The 17,694-nt window shown below is 47.1% G+C and overlaps 1 protein-coding gene across 2 annotated transcripts in view; it reads left to right on the top strand.

Annotated features, from left to right (window-relative positions):
- lama5 (laminin, alpha 5) overlaps positions 1 to 17,694 on the top strand; it is a 76,626-nt gene that overhangs the window by 33,774 nt on the left and 25,158 nt on the right. The window contains exons 9-38 of one of the 2 annotated variants that reach the window (XM_018737711.2): positions 447 to 537; positions 730 to 864; positions 962 to 1,018; positions 1,535 to 1,675; positions 1,864 to 2,001; positions 2,169 to 2,303; positions 3,126 to 3,260; positions 3,481 to 3,618; positions 3,866 to 3,918; positions 4,194 to 4,293; positions 4,876 to 4,928; positions 5,467 to 5,572; positions 5,703 to 5,802; positions 6,454 to 6,610; positions 7,115 to 7,253; positions 8,203 to 8,345; positions 9,724 to 9,827; positions 10,053 to 10,206; positions 10,498 to 10,661; positions 11,011 to 11,119; positions 11,518 to 11,615; positions 11,944 to 12,148; positions 12,365 to 12,491; positions 12,591 to 12,730; positions 13,018 to 13,133; positions 13,217 to 13,428; positions 13,521 to 13,722; positions 15,731 to 15,875; positions 16,464 to 16,604; positions 17,377 to 17,538. In XM_018737711.2, coding sequence (XP_018593227.2) covers positions 447 to 537; positions 730 to 864; positions 962 to 1,018; positions 1,535 to 1,675; positions 1,864 to 2,001; positions 2,169 to 2,303; positions 3,126 to 3,260; positions 3,481 to 3,618; positions 3,866 to 3,918; positions 4,194 to 4,293; positions 4,876 to 4,928; positions 5,467 to 5,572; positions 5,703 to 5,802; positions 6,454 to 6,610; positions 7,115 to 7,253; positions 8,203 to 8,345; positions 9,724 to 9,827; positions 10,053 to 10,206; positions 10,498 to 10,661; positions 11,011 to 11,119; positions 11,518 to 11,615; positions 11,944 to 12,148; positions 12,365 to 12,491; positions 12,591 to 12,730; positions 13,018 to 13,133; positions 13,217 to 13,428; positions 13,521 to 13,722; positions 15,731 to 15,875; positions 16,464 to 16,604; positions 17,377 to 17,538 — 3,900 coding nt within the window. Of the gene's footprint in view, positions 1 to 446; positions 538 to 729; positions 865 to 961; positions 1,019 to 1,534; positions 1,676 to 1,863; positions 2,002 to 2,168; positions 2,304 to 3,125; positions 3,261 to 3,480; positions 3,619 to 3,865; positions 3,919 to 4,193; positions 4,294 to 4,875; positions 4,929 to 5,466; positions 5,573 to 5,702; positions 5,803 to 6,453; positions 6,611 to 7,114; positions 7,254 to 7,586; positions 7,717 to 8,202; positions 8,346 to 9,723; positions 9,828 to 10,052; positions 10,207 to 10,497; positions 10,662 to 11,010; positions 11,120 to 11,517; positions 11,616 to 11,943; positions 12,149 to 12,364; positions 12,492 to 12,590; positions 12,731 to 13,017; positions 13,134 to 13,216; positions 13,429 to 13,520; positions 13,723 to 15,730; positions 15,876 to 16,463; positions 16,605 to 17,376; positions 17,539 to 17,694 lie in introns of both variants that reach the window. The other variant, XM_018737712.2, reaches the window with a different exon arrangement.

Consider the following 17,694-nt stretch of genomic DNA (forward strand, 5'->3'; position numbering starts at 1 on the left):
TCCCACTCCAGCCTTCCGCCCTGTGTTGCCAGGTTAGGCTCCGACTTGCCATGACCCTGCTTGGGACCAGCGGTCTCAGTGCATATGTGTGTGCTCTGGTAAAATTACCTAGGTGGATAAATAACTGTAGGCAGATTAACACTATAAGTTGCATCTGGAGGGAGTTTATTGTAGTGTATTTAACACTAAGTCACCTTGGGTAAAGGTGTGTGCTAAATACTTAATAGCCTTTTGTTTCTCTTTGGAGAAAAACATGTGCTACATGAATAAGTGTAAGTAAAAGATTTGAACTCCTGTTGCAGTGCATGCAGTGTTTTACACTAAATGTAGTCATTATTATTACTGCTGCGATAGATGAAGTTTTATGTTTGTCCCAGTTTTTGTGTTAAGTGCAGTCAACATGTTCTGTTTTGTCCTGAAAAATCTGAACAAATGACTCTCCACAGCACCACACTGCAGGTGTCAACTGCGAGCGCTGCGTCCCCGGCTACTACAGGTCGCCTGACCACCCCCTGGACTCCCTGTTCGCCTGCTCCCGTGAGTCACGTCACCTGCTGGTATCTTTCACATCTGGGTGTGACGCTCTGCCCTGGAGAAAGGCCTGGGACACCTTGATTTCACTGTGTGGCCATTCACCTGTCCACCCCCCCACCACAATGCCTTGTGGGTCACTGTGTTTTAAAGTGGGGAGTCGTTAAACGCCACCGACACTTCACGTTGTCCCCACAGCTTGTGCCTGCGAGTCCGAGTTCACGGACGGGACCTGCGAGGACCTGACGGGCCGCTGCTACTGCAAGCCCAGCTACACTGGGGAGAAGTGCGACGCGTGTGCAGAGGGCTACGCCCACTTCCCGCTCTGCTACCGTAAGTCCATCGCGTCCCACACTTCCTCCTCGGTACTGTGCAAAGCCACCCCAGTGGGTCTCAGCCAACTCACTGTGTCTGGTGTGTTTCCTCACAGCGGCCCACACGCACCCCGACAGCAATGGTGAAGCACTCCCAGCTGGCGAAATCATAAGTAAGGCCACGGGCACACACACTTTCCCCTCTACACACACACTATGATGTCACTGCCTCTGCAAGCTGGCATGGAGTGTACAGCCAATATCTTCCCGATGTACCGTAGTACTGCCGATCGCAGGCTGGCGTGTGCAATGTGTCGGTTTTGAACAAAATTTGGATGAGAGTTGCCTTGAATTTCATCCTGTCATTTTTCATAAATGTTGGTAGAAACATTCCAAAAATCTAAAGTTTTTTTTTTTTATTTCCAGTTTAGCAAATATAAACTGACGAGTTATTAAGAAGGAAGGACTGACGGATGGTGCTTTGCCACCATCCGCCAGGCAAGGGTATTGACTGTGAGGGGCAGGGGAGTGCAGTGGCACGGAATGAAGTTCACGCCAGTGAAAATGGAATGCGAGGCCCGTGTGACTGGGTGGATCGTGAGACTTACCGTGTTTGTTCCCCCCCACGCACTTCCTGTGATTTATGGCTGCGTGCCTGCATCGGCACCCTCCCTCCCTCCCTTGTCCAGACTGCGAGTGCAATGCGGCGGGTACCGAGGGCAACTCCTGCCGCCCAGACCCCCGCTCTCGCACCTGTGTCTGCAAGCCTGGCTTCGTGGGAGCCCATTGTGACAGCTGTGCCCCCGGATTCTTCGGCCTCAACTGCCAGGGTGAGACGCTTGCATCTGTCTCCTTAGTTGGACCACTGTTATCACCCCCCCCTCCGCAGACCCTGTTTTTACAAAGAGAAGCGACAGTCCAAAAAAAAACACTTCATAGACCTGAAGCAGGAAATGAACAGGGTTCATCTGTGGTGAGGCCAGTGAAACAAGTCTAGACTTCGTCTCCCTCCGTGCAGAGTGCCAGTGCCACGGGCCCGGCTGCCTCGACGGAACATGTGACACCGTGACGGGCCAGTGCCACTGCCGCGGTGGCTTCCAGGGCTACTTGTGTGATCAGTGCTCCCTGGGATATTTCAACTACCCCCTGTGCCAGCGTGAGTGTCCCGGGGGTCCTGGGGCCGCCTTAGAGATACAGGGACATCCGTCACTGTTCTTCGGACACTAGAGTGGTTTAGTACTGTCTCTAGAGGTGCTATTTACCGTGCTGACTAGAGTATGACGCCTCCTTCACCAGCCTTCTCTCTCTCTCTCTTTCTCTCAGTGTGTGGCTGCAGCTCAGCAGGGTCCCTGCCTGCCATCTGTGATGCCTCCGGCCGCTGTCTATGCCGCCCTGAGTTCCAAGGCCCACGATGTGAGCAGTGTCAGTCCGGCTTCCACTCGTACCCCAGCTGCCAGGGTATCTACCACCTGGCGCACCTTCAAACAGCACCTGAGTCACTGTTTTCAACCACTGAAAACATAGTAAAAGCCAGAGCTATCGCTTTGAATGGCTTCTAAAGTGAGCTTATGGTTGGTCAAAAGTTTGAGCAAACTTGTTACCCAAAAGCCTTGTGTTTGTGGAGCTGTTTTTAAGGCTCAAGGGTCGCTGTTTCGAGGAATCCAAAATTTATCAACAATGTCCATGTTTTTCATTTTCAAGTATTTATAGATGCCTTAAAAGGCATGGTGGTGCAGTGGGTAGCACTGCTGTCTTGTGGTACCTGGCCTCTTTGGACATGGGTTTGAATCTAGCTCTGCCTGTAGTGGCTTTGTTTTCCCCGTATTTGCATGGGTTGCCTCTTGTGGCCCTGAGACATGTGTTTCAGGTGAATTGCAGAATACAAATTGCCCGCTGTAGGTGTGTGTGTGTACGTTTGTGGCTACCCTGCAATGGACCACCACCCTCCCTAGGGTGTACCCTGACCAGTCTTGCACCCAGTGCTTCTGGGATAAACTGTGAATCACCCTGCCTTGGACAAGTGGTTAGCAGTAGGGAGTGAGTATTTGGCAATGTTGCTGACAATTACAGAAAGAAAAGGTTTGCAACGAATGTACTCAAACTTTTGACTGGTAGTACACTTGTAGAGTTTCCCTCTTTTGTTAGCAGCCCAGTATGATAATATGTGATATTCAAGGCTCAGTTCACATGGTCAGATGTGAATGTGAAGAAGCATGTTGATCTCAAGTTCAGTCCTATGTACTAACGGTATGTTTTTGGTTCGCATCCCCTCCTCGGCAGAGTGCTCCTGCGACCCCCGCGGTTCCCTGGGCTCCAGCTGCAGTGCAACCGGTCACTGTCACTGCCGGCCCAACTTCAGCGGTGCATCATGTGACCAGTGTGCCTCTGGTTACTATGGCTTCCCCAGCTGTACTCGTGAGTCCTGCAGTCACACAGACCAAACCTTACATTCAAGTCGTTTGTATGTTCTATGTCGTTCTCAATAACAATAATTGTACTTAACAGTACTTGTAGAAAAGTACTCCTTAAGTAAATTATTCATCTGGATCATAGAATGAAGAGTTAATATTTTAGATTAAGTGGGAATACCGTGTGTGAGAAGTGATTTCTGGGTTTTCCTGTTCTCCTTCTCCAGCCTGTCAGTGCTCTGCGGAGGGCTCTCACTCCAGCGCCTGCGATCAGGTCACTGGCCAGTGCACCTGCTTGCCCAATGTGGTGGGACAGCGCTGCGATTCATGCCGACCGGGGTCATACGGCTTCCCCCTGTGTCAGGGTATAGTCACGTGTCACTACGGAGTCCCTGTGAAGAGATCGGTTCTGTGACGTGTCACCTGTCTGTGTGTCACGCTCTCCGCTCCACAATATGTTTTTACACAATACCATCTGAGAGATATACGCTATATAAATAATACGTTTGAAGCCAGGTCATGGGGACGGCCACTGCTTCGCCAGCAATACTGAAGTTTGATGTCTGATTTGGAGGTAATTAAGATGAACTGTTATTTTTGTGTCTCTTGCAGACGGGACCTGTAACCCATCTGGTTCTGTGCAGAATGAGGTCTTACCAACAACTGTAAGTGTGGCTGTTGCTTTGGTGAAATAACGCACGACCATTCCACCCTAAAGGGACTACCCTGATGCTAAATGTGGTTAATGCACCCATCCTCATGACGCTGGTGAATTAGTCATCTTTATAGCTGAATGCCTTTACAGTGGAATTGTAGCTCTGCACATTCATTTCTCATTTGATCCCTCATAAATCTTGATTACGTTAATTTCACTGGGTGGTTGGGAATGTTTGTCCGCCTTGATTAGCCGCATCTCGTTGTGTCTTTGTTTTCGTGTCAGGGCTCCTGCGAGTGCCGTCCCTACGTGGAAGGTGCAGCTTGTGACAAGTGCAAACCTCTGTACTGGAACCTCTCTCCAGACACTCCTTACGGCTGCTCCAGTAAGCTCCCCGCTCTGTGTGTGTATGTGTTATGTTTATGTTGTACTCATTTAGCAGATGCTTTTCTCCAAAGTGACTTCCAATAAACACTACATGATCAGCCCACACCATATTCACCACGGTGACTTACACTGCAGGGGTGCAGTGGCACGGCAGGTTTGATCAGGTCCTGCTCTCTGGTGGGTCTGGGGTTGAAGTCCTGCTTGGGCTGCCTTGTGACGGACTGGCATCCCGTCCTGGGTGTGTCCCCTTCCCCTTTAACCCCACGCCCTGTGTTGCCAGGTTAGGCTCCAGTTCGATGCAACCTCAATTGGGACAAGCAGTTTTAGTCGACGTGTATATGTGTGTGTGACTTACACTGCTACATACACTGCTTACAATGAGTCAATCGTCCATACACCAGTGAAACACACTTTCCCTCTGTCACTCACATACACACACTACGGGTCATTTTAAAGTCACTAATCCACCTGAACAGCATGTTTTTGTGTGTGTGTGAAATTACAGTACATATGAAAACTGTGTTTGAATTTTGCATGATGAATAGCACCCAGAGCAGTGACTGTCATGCATGTCTCCCAGGTTGTGAGTGCAACACGGATGGGACTCTGAGTGGCGTCGCTGAGTGTGTTCAGGTAAAGAGGGGAGTCAGTCACGTGTGTCAGAGAGGTACCGTATAAACTGTTCAGGAGCTGAACGCTCAGGTGCTTCCTGCTGGCAAACACACTGAGGAGGGGCCAGTGCGACTACACACATTTTCTGCCTTCTCAAGCTAGTGGTTAAGACACTGTGACGCTGCACACCACTGAATGCAAGACACACTGTAAGAGAACAGTCAACATGTTTAAACAGATTTAAAGATCATTATCATTTTGTAAACTTCCTTTGGTGTGTAATTCACTTCATAAATTTATGCGTCTAGTATCACGGTGTCAATCAGCTGTTCCCCGTCAGCGTTCACCTTTTATGCAGTGTGGTCTCTCGTGTTTCATGTTGTTGAGACATTTCATAGGGTCTAGTCCTGAAAGCCGTCTGAATGCACTCAGCGCAGCTGACAGCGTTACTGTTCTAGAGGAATTACACTTGGAATAATATCAGCTGTCACACAGAGAATATTCCGGGTTCCAGCACAGGGCTGGTGTTAACAGCAAAGATTGGGTGTCTCTCCCACAGACTACGGGGCAGTGTCACTGCAAGGCCAACGTGTGCAGCGGCACGTGCGCCGTGTGCAAGGACGGATACTTCAACCTGCACGGCGACAACTACTTTGGCTGTCAGGGTGAGGAAGGTGCCGGAGTCACAGAACCGTGCTCAGGAAGCCATTCTCAAGCTGCTTTGCGCTAACATGTGACTTTGCGTGTGTTTGCATGCCTTGATGTGTGTCTGGGCGCATGTGTGTGCGTCTGTAGGCTGCCAGTGTGACATCGGGGGGTCTGCTGGACTGTCCTGCGGAGAGAGGAACGGGAGGTGTCGCTGTCGGCCCAACGTGGAGGGACAGAAGTGCAACCAGTGGGTGTCTTCTCAGGAGCCCAATCGTTTATATATTAATACATACATACATACAGGGACAGCTGGTAGCGTAGTGATTAGCGCTACTACCTATAGCTCTAAAGGTCATCGGTTTGATACCTGCCTCTGGCTGTGGTACCCTTAAGCAAGGTACTTACCCTAAATGACTCCAGTAAAATTTCCTAGCTGTATGAACAGATAAATAATTATAACCTTAACATTGTAGGTCACTTTAGAGAAAAGTGAGCTAAATGAATAAATATGTATACACAAAATATACTTTTTAGATTGTTTATCAGTGTTTCTACAGGTTTGAACAGTCACCTCTCAGCTTTGGATTTTTCCTGGTATTTACCAGTGTACCCCCATATGATGAATGGCTTAACCACAGTGTGCAAAACAATGAGTGTGTGTCATTGCCCTGTGATGGAGTAGTGTCCCATCCGGGGCACTGTGTCCTGCCTCACACCCTGTGCGTCCAGCTCTGCACCACTGCGTTAGAACAGGCAGTTTGTGGAAATGGACACAAAAGTGGATTCAAGCCACACGGAAGCAGTGGCAGGAAGTGCAGCTGAACAATCCATGTGCAATAAAACCGTTTCCTTCACGGCTCTGTTTCTTGGACTGGTTCTAATCTCAGCTCCTCCGTAGGCCACGTACCGACCACTACTTCCCTGACCTGCACCATCTCAAATTCGAGATCGAGGATGGGACCACGGTGGATGGCCGACCTGTTCGATTCGGCTACAACCACCTTGAGTTTGGGGATTTCAGCTGGAGGGGTTATGCCCAGATGTCTTCTGTTCAGGTAAGATCTTTCCTGCCATTGTTCTGGATCAGAAACACCATAACACACCGCAGTGAAGCTACTTACTGTGAATGTCATGATTTTTATAGGTTATAGCATTCATTTGTTGAGGTGTGTTCTGGAATGATATGAAGCACGCTAGAAGGACTCACTTTAGTACGTAAAAGTATGTAGATAGAAATGTTTTGTGTGTGAAAATGTTAATTCTGCCCAGTTTCTTTGCAGCTTATCTTCATGTCTCATAGCATTTTCCTCTCGAAAGCATTGTCGTTTCCGTTTACTCTGCTTGCTGTTCCTCCTACACGTTGCTCGGCTCAGCTGCCTGCTTGCTTTGCGACGGCAGGTAGAAGTTACAGTGATTAGCTCTTCTGAGGGCCACAGGTGGGGGGTGCTCCTCAGCTCTGTTGCAGTGGTGGTGGCATTAAGGAGTGGCTTTGCCTCGTCTTCTTTCCTCTGTGTCCCTCAATCCCTCCCTGCCCACCATGCCTTCCCACGGCTTCCCAGCCCAAGGTGGTGGTCTCAGTGTCCATCAGCACTCCAGACCTGTTCCACATGGTGCTTCGATTCGTCAACCGTGGCTCTACCGACGTCCACGGGCGGATCTCTGTCCTGGAGGATGGGAAGAACTTTTTGTGTGGCAACTGTAAGTGAAGGTGCCCCCCCTCCAACCCCAGTTCCTCGTAGCCCTGCCGGTCCACTTCTCCTGCTCCTTTGCTGTCTTCATGGTTGCACCCCTTGTCTTTTTCCCTCCTCTTCTGGGCCTTCCTTCCCCTGTGGCCTGTGCAAGCTGCCTTATCCTAAGCTTCAGCGGATCCTGCGGGTCCGTGGTACGAAGGGTCCGAGTGCAACGGGGCCTCGCTGCAGCACTTGCCTCTATGGTCCAACTCAAGGGGCCCAGCCCCAACACTCACCTGTACTGGCACAAGGTCTTTAACCCAGACCCTGTGTTTGCTATACCCTTTCCTCCCCTCTCCAGAACAAAGTCAAAATTTCGGTGCACGTGAACAAAACGGACCTCTATCTCACCCGCTTCATCCTCAGATATATAAACACAGGAGATGCCGTCTCCTATGGTAAAATTACTGCCTATCAATCGAGCAGAAGAGGTATGTCTGCCAAGGATTTTGTTACTGTCCATGATTATAAACTGCCTTTGATGATCATTAGTCACAGCTGCCTTTATTGCTAAGTGTTTATATTGATCTTCAGTCTAGCACCGGCAATGGCATCAGACAAACTAAGGGTTAAAATAGTGTTAAATTAAACAGCTGGTAGCTTAATGATTGGAGCTGCTATCTTTAGAGTCAGAGGTTGCGGGTTTGAATCCCACATCCAGCTGTAGTACCCTTGTGTAAGGTACTTAACTTAAAATTGCTCCAGTAAAATTACCCAGCTGTAAAAGTAATTATAAGATGCTTTGGAGAAAGCATCAGCTAAGTGTAAATAATACTGTTAATTCGGTATACCCATCGTGAAAAAGAGGGAAAACATTAGGTTATATGTTCTTGTTGAATGTTTATTTATGTTGCTGACTATATTTCACTGCACACAGTGCGACTGGTACAGAAACATCTCTGGCACTTCGTCCCTAGGCTCGGACCAGTCCAAACAGATCATCTTCGCTCCCACTTCTGACCCCACCTTCGTCAACGTACCGCAGAACAGTTTTGTGCAGCCTTTTGTTCTGAATCCTGGCACATGGACAGTTGTCATTGAGGCAGAGGGTGTCCTCCTGGTGAGTCTGGGACACACGTGTGGCGAGAACCCCATGGAGGTCCACTCATCATATATGCTGGGCGTCAATGAAATGAATGAATCAATTTCCTCACATATAAAGCTTATATGTTGTGTCCTGAAAAGACAGAAGATGCGCTCAACTTAGTATCAGAATCCAGTGTAGGGCTTTTGTGTGCAGAACACCCTGGTACATATGACAACAACTGAAGCAAAGAGAGAGCACACAGGAGCTAACCAAAACAGTTATGTTTGTGATAATGTCATGGACTCATTTCGGCAGGATGTCTTCATAAACGTACCCATACGTTGTTCAAACGGTGACGCATATACAGGTGGTCCCCAACTTACGATGGTTCGACTTATGATTTTTTCGGCTTTACGATGTTGCGCTGGCAATAGACATTCAGTAGAAATCGTACTTTGAATGTTGAATTTTTCCCAGGCAAGCGATATGCGGAGTGACACTTTCTTGCAATGCTGGGCAGCAGCAGCGATTCGCATCTCCCAGTCCGTCATGCAGAGGTGTGTCCAGGTGTATTAAATGCATTTTCGACTTATGATATTTTCGATTACGATGGGTTTCGCGGAACGTAACCCCATCGGAATTCGGGGAGCCCCTGTACAGTTTGGAGATCATATTACAGGAAATGATGTCATCCTTAATAGACCAACAGCACCAAATGGTAACACAAAATGGTGGAGGCAGCTCAAATATGCTGTGCGGTATGTCAAAAATTTCACTTTGAACACTGGGCAAACATCAGAACGAAAACATGCATCCTCTGTTATGGCATGCTGTTTAAAGTGACATCCAGCACACCACCTTTGGGCTGTTTTCACCATTTTGGATTACCATTTTGTGCTGCTCATCTGTTAAGGATAACATCATTTTCTATAATATGATCCCAGAGTTATATACTGTATGTCATTGTTAGCACAGTGAACAGTATGAAGCATTGATGAAGGCATCCTGCTTAAATGCATCCATCTCAAGAAATAAAACACTTTCGCTAAGCTTGTTTCTGCTCTCCCATTTTTTGTTTAATTTTATAAGTTAAGCATACATTTTACTTTATACATATTTATATATATATATCAGATATATAATTTATATATTTTTTTCTATTTTATGTTTTTTATTTAAATACAAAGTGCATGTGCTGAAAATATTTCGTCCCAATGGAAATAACATCAAGGCTGCTATCCTGGATGAGCTATGGTAGACACTCAGGGTGAAGGAAACTTTAGTCGCTTGTAGTTCTTTGCTGAAATGAACTTTCTGTTCATTTGCATTATTTCTATTTCTGGAAAATTGCATTGTATTGGGATGTTCCCATGATAAATCAGGCACGTTAAAATGTACCGTTCCCCTGCAGGACTACCTGGTTTTATTGCCGAGTGCCTACTATGAAGCCCCCATCCTTCAGATCAGAGTGACGGAGCCTTGCATGTACAGCCCCCCGGAGGATGCTAGCCAGAAGTGAGTGAGGTCAAAGGTCAAGGGCTTTTTTTTCTTTTAAATGAAAGTGACAAGTCACAGCAGGAATGTGCTACGGCAGTGTTGTTGAAAGATGCTGGGAGGGTAGATGAGCATCCACACAGATGCTCTTTGTACATAGAGCTGCACAGAACTCCAATCTCAAACAGGCCTTTGCGCTTGGTGGCTCCTTGTTTAAACAGACTCCTCTCTGTCCTGTTTTGGCAGCTGTCTGCTTTACAAGTATCTATCCCTGGATGGCTTCCCCACCATTTCGGGCAACGATGCCAGCTGCAGGTCCAACAACCACCTGCCGCGGCCCTGCCACACCGAGAAGGTCACCCCCCGGCACCCCACCATGGCTGTGTGCAGGGGCAGCGATGTGAGCATAAATCATTGTTGAGTCTGCAGCCGTGTGTGTGTCCACATGCCTGCATCTACATGTGCATGTATGCGTACATTGATGGATGGATGGATGGATTGATTAATTGATTGATTGATTTGTATATATTATGCATACATTTGTGACTTGCATCTCTTTATTAATTGTCCATTATCCTTTAATGCATAAATCTTTATAGTCTGTGCTGCTTAAGGGTAATTTCAGGCCATTTTAGGAAGAGGTACAGTCTGTCCCTGTGACTGATGAGGGTCTGTCCATGGGTGTATCCAGATCAGTATTCAACTGCGCACCCCACCAGTGCCCCCTGCAGACTATGCCATCGTGATGGAGTACTTGAGCGAGGAGGAGAGCCCCCAGAGGCTCACAGTGTCTGTGAACATGCCAGGCAGGCGCACACACCAGGCATTTTTTACACTGCTCTACTGCAAGTACAGGTGTGTGAGCGTATATGTGTGCGTATGTGAACATGTTCCACTTGTACTAGTTGAGACCTTCTCACCATCCAGTGAATCATGAAGTCCTCGATCTGGCTTGTACCTTTACAGGTACAGTTTTGCAGGATTCGGAATTGTTTCATCTACAAGTTTTGAAGTGTAGTACAGTAGTACATGGGTACCTTTTGCAGACCACATCCCATGGCGCGTTCTTTTGGGGGTGAAACCAAAACAAAAACCGAACAAATTCTCGGAACATGCTTTATATACGACCATCTGACAATTCTGTTTATTTGTCTGTTTGTTGGTTCTTCCATTTGTCTGCTCATCTGCTCACCTGCTTTCTCAGCTTCCTATGTAGAGTGGTCAGTGTGGACGACAACAGCCGCGTGGCCTTCTTCTCCCTGTCCTCTGCTGCCGAAGTGCAGCTCCTTGCTGAACGGACCAGTTTCTTCTTGGTGAGGCTTCAGCACTGATGGCACCAAAGCTTAATTCCTTTTGTTTATTATTTTGAACGTTTATCATTCATACACCTTTAGAATAAGTCCTTTGAAACTGGATAAATTAAATATTCAACAACTTTTGTCAAGAGTGAGAAATATCCTAGATTACTTGGTATATTTTTAACAGCTTTTATTGAGGTTAATAAGTGATAAAGTTATTAGGTTAATAGACGCGTGGAAGAATAGAGGTCTAGCCAGATTTATTTGAATAACATTTACATTTATTCATTTAGCAGACGCTTTTGTCCAAAGTGACGTACATCTCAGCAAAAGTACAATTATAAATAAATAAAGAAGGAAGGAATAAGTACCCTGGTTTGTGACAAGCCTGCCTGTGTGATTGACTGCTGCAGCACAAGGTGTTCCTCATCCCTCGAGAGCAATTCACCATGGAGTACCTGGAGCCTGGAGTTCACTGCATCAGCACACATGGCTCCTTCTCCTCTGACAGGTACATCCATGAGACAGTCAAGGCCATAGTGGAAGGCTGAGTTTTAGAATAGAAGTTAAATTGCAGATCTGTGAGTTATTAGACTGATCAGTGCTTCTCTGTCTTAAATTCCACTTTGCTTAATACACTTTTGAGCAGATGCACCTTTTATATTCACTTTTTAATGGTGAGCATTTACAGGTCTATATTTTACTTGTATTATCTTAATTGCACTAATTAGCACAAGCCATGCTTTTCAGGCTCACTCTGTTAAGTGCTGTCTAGCCAGATTTATTCCCACGTTATATCCCATAAAGAGTCAGTGTGACATGAGCTTTCTGCTTCCCAGCACCGCGTGCATACCGTCCCGCTTCCAGACCCCGTCTCAGTCACTCCTGCTGAAGGAGGGTCAGGCGTCCTCAGTTCAAGATTCGGCACTGGGTGCTGCTCCACAGCCCAGTGTCACCACAGCGCACTCAGCCCAGCGGATGCCCCACGTAGGCCCACTGGCCGCAGCAGACAATGGAGAACACATTCGTCTGGATTCCTCTCAGGTACAGATGGACAGGTCACTCCCAGTACTCCCTCGCATGATCTGTCAGCAGATGGAAGGAATTTGGGTAAACAAAAGTGGTTTGGGTAATCCAACTGGTTCCCTTTCAGCAGCTACCAACACATATGTGCTGCATTGTTACATGTCTGCGCTGTTTTTGTATCTGTACACTCTTCGAACCTCTAACCCCAAACTGTTGGTTCACCCTCCTGTATAGAATGCAGTGGTTTTTTCTGCAAGGGTGCACACTCTTGGCCGCTATGTCTTCATCCTGCACTACCACCAGCCCTTGCACCCCACCTTTGTCCTGCAAGTCTTCCTCAACGGCGGCCGCGTCTGGCAGGGTGAGCAGAGATGGCCTGAGGGTGGCGCTCTTATGGTGTTTTGTTGGTGTACCTGCAGCTATAGTGAGATCTGAGGGTTTGTTTCTTCTCTGGTACCAGGCTATGCCAACGCCACGTTCTGCCCCCATGGCTATGGCTGCCGCAGCCTGATCATCTCCGAGAATCAGATCATCCTAGATGTGACGGACCACGAGATCCTGCTAACCATTCAAGCGCACGGCGGCAGAATGCTGTGGCTGGTAAGTGATGCCAGGAAATACCATAAACATTATTTTTATTGCTTGGTCTTTTAATCCTTATCCCTGTTCATTATCCCTATTATCATCCCCATTATTCATTAGTTATTATCCCTATTCTGGGTGGATATGTAGAACATTGGAAATTTAATTCAAAGCCTGAATCCACATGAGGAATAAATTTCTTACAACCAGCTGACAGAAAGTTTGAATGTTGCCACACCTATTGTTGTTTACTGTAGTGTAATCAGTATTGTGGAAAATGAGCTGTATGTGTGTTTGCTTGCCAGGATTATGTCCTGGTTGTTCCAGAAGATAGATACAGCTCAAACTACCTGGCAGAGGAGCCTCTGGACAAATCTTATGACTTCATCAGTAACTGTGGCCAAAACAGCTTTTACATTCAGTGAGTTTTCAACCATAAATTTGCCATTTCACATCATAAAGTCTGTCTCTATTAACTTTTTGTTTCATCTTCTTCTTTGGCAGCCCGACATCGTCTTCACAGTTCTGCAGAACGTCTGCAGCGTCGCTTTCGGCCTTCTTCAACAACGGAGCGCTGCCATGTGCCTGCCATGAGGTGGGCGCCTACAGCGATGCCTGTGAGGCCTTTGGGGGACAGTGCCGCTGCCTGCCCCATGTCATCGGAAGGGACTGCTCCCAGTGTGCCACGGGCTACTGGGGCTTCCCCAACTGCAGGCGTGAGTGTGGGGAAGCGGGGCTCATTTGGGTGAGCGTGTGTGTGTCTGTGTGTTGTCTGTAACACGGTTCATGTGTCCTGTCATCCCCCCAGCCTGCGAGTGCGGCATACGGCTGTGCGAGCCAGTGACTGGGGAATGTATCTGCCCTCCCCGCACGGTGCGCCCCGACTGCGTGCAGTGTGAGCCGCAGACCTTCGGCTGCCACCCACTGGTGGGATGCGAGGTGTGCAACTGCTCACGGCCTGGAGTCACAGCGCAGGACATCAGTTGCGACACCGACAGCGGACAGTGCAGGTGGGGCCATTGAATCCATCACTCTAAAAATAATGTAAAGGTGCTATGCACTCTGTGTACTTCTGTCTGTGCTGTTTTTTTAGTCCTTCTGACTATAATTGTGGAACATAATATATCTCCTCCTAGAGCCTGGTATCATTTTCATGTTCTGCAGTAAACACTTAACTGAACGCTCGCATCACAGGTACATCACTATTAGGATTCAACCACAGCACATCTGCCTAAATACTTGGTGTGTGTATGTTTGTATATATTTTATCCTTTTTTTTTTCTGAAAAACCCTGGTGATCCTTATAAAATGCCAGTGAAAAATAACTTTCAGAGCCCTTTCAGAAAACACTGATATCACTTGTTCTGCTCTAATATCCATCACATTTTCCAGCATCTTTGCCAAGTTTAATCGGTCTCTGTGGGAATGATCTGAGTCAGCTCCCTGCTCTGGGTCTAAAACAGGCACCAAGTGACGTAGATCCAGTATTCCATGGAACAGCTCTGTTTTTAGCTCACATTCAAGGCATGCTGGGGAAAAAAAGGCATCTTATCAGAAAATGGCCTATTTGTCATTCTCAGAATGATACAGGAGACTTGGTAATTCAGGGGTTAGAAGAATATAGTGATGGGAGCTAATTTAGGAAGGGGGGGACTGTGGGGTGTTGGGGGGGGGAAATGTAGTGTCTGCATGCAGGACATTGCTGTTCGTCGACTCAACGTTCTGAAATTCTACAGGCAGCTTCAACGTTACTGGGGTGCATTCTGCTCCAAAAATGGACCAAACTCGTGTCCTTTTACACCACCCAGGCGCAGTGAGACAGTAGTGCTACTCACTGTGCCACCATGACACCCTATTTAACATGGATTTTCCTTCCTTCCCACAAAGATGTTGTAAAATTTTAAGTATTAATGTCATGTGTCCACAGTGACAGAGTAGAGTGGTTCATATAAACAGGCTGGCAGTAGGGGAGGGGAGGGGAGGCCAGGCCCGGCCAGGCCACACCCACATCTCTCAGATTGACAGCTGCACTTTGGAGGCCTTGTTACGAAGAAGCAAGCACCAGGTGTGGCCACTTAAACCAGTTAGTCTGATAAACATTTATTGATTTAGCTGATGCTTTTCTCCAAAGAGACTTACAATGTTAGGCTACCTATAATTATTTATCCATTTATACAGCTGGGCAGGTCTACTGGAGCGATTAGGGTAAGTACCTTGCTCAAGGGTACTATAGCTGGACATGGGATTCAAACCTGCAACCTTTGGGTCCACAGTCAGCAGCTATGCTACCAGCTGTTGTAACATTCAATGTGGGTTGTAGAGTTAGTTTAAGAGTTGGTTTTGTGAATGATTTCTAATTTCCTAAGATTGTCTTACCTTTCAGTTTTTTTGGTAGCTGGAGAAATTTTCCCTGTTCAGCATTTTCTTTTGTTGGCAACAGGGTTAGTTTTGTTTTTGCACTTATGTATGGAAGAAACCTGTAAGTCCACCTGTTTTTGCAACTGGCATTGGAGACAGGAAAAATGGCAACAGAAATCGGCCAGACTCAAACTTTTGTGTTAAGCTCATCTTTTCCCGCCTTTTTTCTGTCCTCCCCCAGAGTCTCTCCAGCTCATATTAGGTCTTCATCAAGTGAAAACTGGTATGGAGCATTAATGTGGGTTGCTTGAGTTCTGAAGAGTTTCCTATCAATGCAGCCCCACCCCCTGCCATACATACCCCATCAGCTCACTGATACAGATTCTTAACCAGAGCTAGATGGTAGTGTAATGAGATTGGACACTGGTTGCGAGAAGTGCCCTGCCATTACTACAGTAAACCAAAGTAATTTAAATAAATTTTCCCTATGAAACTGAAATCATACATACAATAAAGCAATAACACATATGATCATATCTGGTTGCAAAGTACTAAGTCGTATACATAGTCCAAGAACCTTGGCTTTTAAGTACATCCATAATCTTAACATTAGTCTAATGGAACACGATGTAAAAGTACTGTGGATGATCTATTGCACAGGTGCAAGAACAACATCGTTGGTCGTCGGTGCGATCGGTGTGCTCCAGGGTTCTATGGCTACCCCAACTGCAGACTGTGTGACTGCAATGAGGCCGGCACCGAGAGTGACATATGTGACGCTCGGACAGGACGGTGCCTTTGTAAGGTGAGACAGCACGATACTGTCCTCTCCCCAGCATCCAAGCTGTCTTACATCTTTTTGGCTCCGGTCATTTTTCTTCCTCAACCTTCACCCCACCTGTTTCTATAGTAGCTTTGATTTTGGTGGATTTTAAATAGTTTTCATGTGGTTAAGTTCAGTGATGGATGCTTGCTTTTATCCAAAGATTTCCCCCCCCCCCGCTCTGGGCTTACAGACTTTGTTTTTTATTTGCATAAACATTTATTCATTTAGCTGAGGCTTTTCTTCAAAGCCACTTGCGGTGTTAACTTACCTACAACTATTTACCCATTTATACAGCTGGGTGATGTTGCTGGAGCAATTTAGTGGGTAAGTACCTTGCTCAAGGGTACTACAGCGGTAGGCAAGATTCACACCTCAAAACAGCTCGATCCACTACACTGTCCGCTTTTTTTTTTTTTAACTGTAAGAAATCAACTGAAGTCAAATGTAAATGTAACTATCCATAACTGGAATATTGTACCTTTCCAGTGCAGGACCAGAACACTGTCGAGTTGAGCCACATGTCTATGTTAGGCCCTGATGATTTTGTGTTCCCAACCCCATTATTAGGAGAACGTGGAGGGTGCGCAGTGCGACCAGTGTCGAGTGGGAACTTTCCACCTGGACCCCACCAATCCCAAGGGCTGCACCAGCTGCTTTTGCTTCGGGGCCACGGACCGATGCCGCAGCTCAGAGAAGCGCTGGACAGAGGTATCGCCGGTCACAAAACCCGACAATATTTGTCTCCACAGTGAGAACAGGACTGTCTGATCATATTTCTACTCTGATTCATATGTTCTACTGCTCTAGCTTTGAGACAAACGCAACTTCTGCAGGTTCAGAAAATCACATTTCTAGCCGCTTTGCAGTGTATAGAGTGGGACTTCCCTGCTGATGGTGGCTGAGAGCCCCTCATGTTCCCTGTTTTGGCACGTTGTCCTGTGCTGTGGAGGTTAACGTTCAGGATCAATTAATTTTATTTCTGCTAATGGCTCGTACTGTGTGTGTCATGTTATGATCTCTCCATGTGTCCAAGTGAAACTGAATTTTCCCACAGTGTGTTATTGTATTAGTGTATTACATTGCTCTGCAATATAAATGTGTGAATGACTGTATGGAGTTTGCTGTGGTGCATCAAATAACTCATATTGGGTAAAGGTATCTAAATACCAGGGGGTGCGGTGGCGCAGTGGGTTGGACCTCAGTCCTGCTCTCCGGTGGGTCTGGGGTTCGAGTCCCGCTTGGGGTGCCTTGCGACGGACTGGCGTCCCGTCCTGGGTGTGTCCCCTCCCCCTCCGGCCTTACGCCCTGTGTTACTGGGTAGGCTCCGGTTCCCCGTGACCCCGTATGGGACAAGCAGTTCTGAAAATGTGTGTGTGTGTATCTAAATACCAGTTAATAATGGTTGCATGTCACTTTGGAGAAAAGCATCTGCTGGATAAATAACTGTAAATGTAAATTTCTACTTTCCCCTGTTCTCTAGTTTATGGACATGAGAGGTTGGACCCTCCTCGGTGGAGACCGGCAGGAAGTTCCAGTCTCCACAGATGTGGATAAGAGTCTGGTGGAGGCTGACCTCAGAGATGTTCCAGATGTTTATCAGGACCTCCACTGGCATGCACCCCACAGCTATCTGGGAGACAAGGTACAGACTGCCTGCCTTATCACTTCATTACACCTCGCTCCCTACTGATCTCCTCTCTCCCTTACCTTCCATGGTCATTTTGACTGTAATTATTCTCTCTGTAAACCTATTTCTTACAAAGCAATGCTTGTACTGTTTACAATGCAAACGTAGTGT

Source organism: Scleropages formosus, chromosome 2 (genome assembly GCF_900964775.1).
Source record: "Scleropages formosus chromosome 2, fSclFor1.1, whole genome shotgun sequence".
Lineage (NCBI taxonomy): Eukaryota > Metazoa > Chordata > Actinopteri > Osteoglossiformes > Osteoglossidae > Scleropages > Scleropages formosus.